This window comes from Merops nubicus, unplaced genomic scaffold (assembly GCF_000691845.1).
Source record: "Merops nubicus isolate BGI_N331 unplaced genomic scaffold, ASM69184v1 scaffold10191, whole genome shotgun sequence".
Taxonomy (NCBI): domain Eukaryota; kingdom Metazoa; phylum Chordata; class Aves; order Coraciiformes; family Meropidae; genus Merops; species Merops nubicus.
Window position 1 is genome coordinate 10,003 of NW_008588986.1, and position 4,717 is coordinate 14,719.

The window sequence follows — 4,717 nt, forward strand, 5'->3', positions numbered from 1 at the left end:
CCGGGCGGGACAGCGGCTGGAACTGGAATGTCAGACCTCTAAGGAGGACAGTGGCGTATTCTGGATCCGCCAGGACAAGGATGGGATCCTTCACTTCATTGTCTTCATCAACGCCTTGTCTCGGACCACATTCGAGGGGAGTCAGAAAACATCCACACGCTTTGAGGGAAGAAAAGACAACAACTTCTACCAGCTGGTAGTGAAGTCTTTCGAGCAACGGGATGAGGGGTCCTACTTCTGCCTCATGAACATCAACCAAGCACTGTACTTCAGCTCTGGCCTGTCTGTCTTCTTCCCAGGTCAGCAACACCTCCACCCAACCTCATTTAGCTCTCCCAAAATGCCCAGCACCTCCTGTCCATATCTTCTTAACCAAAAACATTTTCCCTGCTGGCTTGCCCAAGGCATCTGGTGACTAACTCACCAACCCTCCTGCCCAAGGCTCCCTGCTTGCCATCCCTTCTCACAGTATTGCTCCTGCCCAAAGGCAAAGATGATCAGGCAGATCCAGCATGCCTCCCCATTCCCACTTCTCCATCCCATTCATGGCTCTGATGGGATAAGACTAAAGCAAAGTCCACTATCATGGCCTCCTTCCTCACCCCAAATAGGTCCCAAAAGTCCCACCAACCTCAGGGTACTCAGGCTTTCGAAGGATAGTAGCAGTAGAAGTAAGGAGCCTACAGCTACTTATTGTGTCTCAGGAGACCCATCTTAGGGGAATCACCATCCAAAATGGACTCTGTGAAGTTCCCCCTGTACCCAAGTCCTGCACTGGCCGCAGAAGCAGCCATGCCCTGGTGGGGGTGGGAGAGCAGAAGGGTGGGAGGGAGCTATTTTATTGTGTTTCCCTGTATGTTGTACTCATCCAGTTTTCAATTATAGCCCCCACCACCACAGAACCCACCGCCCAGGAGCCCACCACACAGCATGGCACCACCAGAAAGGACCCCTGCCTGGAGGCCTCGGATGCAGGTAGCCCAGCTGCAGGGTGGGAGAGGGGAAGAGCTGGGCTCTGGTCCACTGATGGGGAGGGGGATCCCATGGGCATTCTGGCATGGGGAGGAGGGAAAATCCTTAGGGCTTTATCAGAGTTGTATCCAATGTCTCACCCCATGTAGGAAAGGCTAAGGATGACATAAAAGGTGGGAGCATGTCTTACGCCTGGGCACACTGGGAAGTGATGGAGGAAGGGTAGAGCCTCGGGGGCTGGGGCTGCTTTTAGCCTTAGTGGGAACACAACAAAAGTTTTAGCTACGTGTCCTCCCTCAAGTCCCCAGGAAAATACTGACAGCAGCAGCACTGACAAAAGGCTGTGCTGCTCAGGAGGCCGTCGCTGGTGGGCCAGGGGAAGCCCTTTGTGTCATCGCCAGCCTCGCTGAATACCAGGAAGGTCCCTTGGCTTTGCCAGAGCACCTAGTGGACCTTTCCTTTTTATTCTTGCAGAGCAGAAAGAGATGAATTTCTTCTGTGACATCTTCATCTGGGTTCCTTTGGCAGGCGCCTGCCTCCTGCTCCTCATTGCCTTGGCCATCACCATCATTCTGTGTCAACGTAAGGCTCCTCCATAATCCCCCCACAGATGTTCCTCTAGCATGAAACCACAGCCCTGTCCTTCAGGGGAATGGATCTTCTAGTTCTCCCCTCTACACAGAAACCAGATAACCAGAACCTAGTCAAACCAAGAGAAAGACCACTGTTAGAAAAATCAGTGACCATATTTTCTTCATCAGGAAGCTTAGCCTAAGAAGTAATTAACACTTCCTACACCACAAGGAAGAAAAACAGATTATAAATAGAGAAAACTTACTCTAGCAAACTGTATGGGCCCTACTGTCCTTAAATTTGTGCATAAGGGGGCAAAAAGGGGCTCGCACATTCGAATGCTGAGACTCCCATTAGCAGCTTGAGCTGTAATCCAACAAGCAACTTAATTACACAGGTCCAGAGACTGCTACGGTTAAATCAGGAATGCAAAATCTCTGGGCAGGCAAAAGTCCTTTGGTGAAATTCATGACTGAAATATCTTTGAACTACCCTGAGCAAGCAGCAAGTGCAAATACTTAAATCGATGTAACCTTCCAATTTCTCCAGAAGTTGAACCAATTTCATCAAACCAGCTCAGCTTGTCTGCCTGGAACACCAAAGTGTTTTGCTGCTGAATTAACCTCAGTAGCTCCTCACTGCCCCCGCAGCCTGATGTGAGATGAATTTACCAGCTGACCCAGTTCTTAAAAGTACAATTTTTCAGCATCCTTCAGCCCTGGAAAAATACTAAATAGTACAGTCTGCAGTGATCAGAAGGAATACATGAAAAAAACATTGATGAGCCACAGCCAAAAATCATTCTTCTCGAGGGAAAGAGCTGATGCTGCAGCTGGGCACCCGCAGTTGATCCAAATTCCCTCTGAAGCCACCAGGAGCCCTCTATGTGCACTAGGATTGCACAGGGACCTGCAACATCCTTAACCTGCAAATGCCACCCCACGATTTATTTCTCTCTTTTAACACCGATGTGAATTCCCAGTGAAAAGCCATTAGCTGCAATTAATTTCCGCAGCAGGCAGCCCGGGCCCTCAAGGACAGACTTTTACCTTGTGCTAAAATTAATGGCTGGACATTGTGTTTGACTGAATACACCCCAAAGTAACGACACAGATGCTAAAACGGGGGAGAATATTGTTCAGCTTGGTTGCATGCTGCGTGGCATCATTGCCGCTCATCTATTGCAGAAATTAATTGCCACCAATAAATTTTCAGCAACGCGACGAAAGTCACTGGAGACAGCAAAAACAAACAATAAAATTCACCTTTGGTGTTCCCAGGCTGACCCTGCTGCTGTTACTGACAAGTTAATTCAAGAAAATACTTAAGTGGATTGCTGGGGAAACGTGAGCTGCGGCACTGGTCCCTCGCACGGCTCTCCTCGAAACTCAGCTGGGTTTATCCAGTTAGTCTTAAACCCAGCACTCCTGCAGCGGTTCTTTACTGAGCTCTGACTTGGTATCTTGGAACTAAAACATTTTCTTTTCTATTTTAGATACCAGAAGACGAAGGTGCAGATGTAAAAGGTTAGTCAGTGGCGTTTCTCTTAAACTCCACAGCATCTTACCCTCAAGCAATAAAGCAGGCAGGAGCCAAAAAAGTGACCTAAAAATTCTTCATCTGATAGAAGGTGGATTGGAGGGGACTGTGTAATGAATTACGGGCAAAAAGAGAGGGGGGGAAAAAAAAAGAAAAAAAAAATAGGAAGAAAATGAAGTAATTCAAATCACTGAGCACTAACACTGCAGTAGATACTGAACAGAAAGACAGGAGGTGTTTGCAGCAGCTTAAAATCTTTGTGCATCCCCTGATGCTTATAACTAACACCACGTTTGTGTGCTCCCAATGCCCTACTCCAACCCAAGCCTGGGGGTGACTGTATTTCATCCCTTCTCCCCCAAAATTATTTCATTTCATCACTGGACCTTCAGGTTGTACCCGTGGATTGGATGCAAGTTATTACATCCCAAATCCCTCTCTGCACAATTTTGGACCAACATCACCATGGCTTTATGCCTCTGTTTCTCCAACAGGCATTAATTAACAGCAGCAAGGTGGCTGGTGCAGCCTTAGAGTTCTTTTCTGAGGAACAGCAGTGCAGATATGCAGAGCTCTAGAGTTAAGCCAGACGGGAATCCTTTTTTCATGCATCCCCTCCTTCCTCCCCAACCCACCCTTCATCCTGAGTCACCAGGAAAACACTACCAGAATAAGAATTGCAATTTGCCAGTGTGGAACAAGAAATCTTTTTGCCCACGAGTAACAGGCATTTTACTTCTGCAAAGCGCCCTCCCTGCGGCCGGTCCCCTCCCCTTGCCTGGCAGCAGAAAACCTCCTGCAGCTGCAGGTCTTGTGCCAAGGGAGCAGAAACATCCCCGCTGCTGCTCCAGCCAGGCTGGCACTTGGGTAAACTGGGTCGCAACTGAGTTTGGAACAGACTTCACACCTCTGGAGCCTTGGTCTTTGCAAATCGAGCAGCTTTAAATTCAGATAAATTCATATTGTTTGTTACACGTGCATGGGTTTCTAGGAAAAAAGTTAATAGTTTTTTTGTTGTCCGAATTAATACGTTTACTCAGAAAGAACCTCCCTCCTCCTCCATGAACAGAAAATGGATTCCTACGAGTTTTTAACTCATTCCTTTTTAAGGCAGAACACGTCAGAAACCGTTGCCTGAATAATAACAGCGTTTTAGGGCAGAGGCACGGCGTGGCAAAGCCTTCTGCCCCCCGGGGGCAACCTCCCCCCCCACGGGCATCGGCGCACAGCTGCACCCGCAGAGCTGCCTCTCCTCCTACCTGCTGCAAAGGGAACGGTCTGTCACTTTTATGATGGATATTTATTATACCCAGTGCTCTTTTGATCCTCGCCTGGCTTTCCAAGGGCTAAACGATAATGAGGAGCTCTTCTTGCAGCCTTGTTAGGAGATGCTCGAATTCTTCACTTATCTCAGTCCCAGTTGCCAGCCCTGTACAAAAGGTGTTTTGTCCCTAAGGGGAAAAACACACTGTAGAGCTCTTCAATTTTGCACCCATGGAGTGGTTGGGTTACAAACGCCTCAGGAAAATCTCTCATCAAGGGCAGCTTTCCTTCGGAGGCACTAACATGACAGGGTTCTGGTTTAAGCAATTGTAGCATATTTAAGCTTTTACTTAGAGAGGAAATTCCTGCT

The 4,717-nt window shown here is 48.1% G+C and overlaps 1 protein-coding gene across 1 annotated transcript in view; it reads left to right on the forward strand.

The window, feature by feature from the left end:
• Positions 1–7: 7 nt before the first annotated feature.
• CD8A (CD8a molecule) overlaps positions 8–4,717 on the forward strand; it is a gene marked incomplete at its 5' end in the record, with an annotated part of 5,483 nt that continues 773 nt past the window's right edge. The window contains 4 exons of the mRNA XM_008949435.1: positions 8–299; positions 886–986; positions 1,449–1,554; positions 3,041–3,071. Of these exons, the coding sequence (XP_008947683.1) occupies positions 8–299; positions 886–986; positions 1,449–1,554; positions 3,041–3,071 (530 nt within the window). The remainder of the gene's footprint in view (positions 300–885; positions 987–1,448; positions 1,555–3,040; positions 3,072–4,717) is intronic.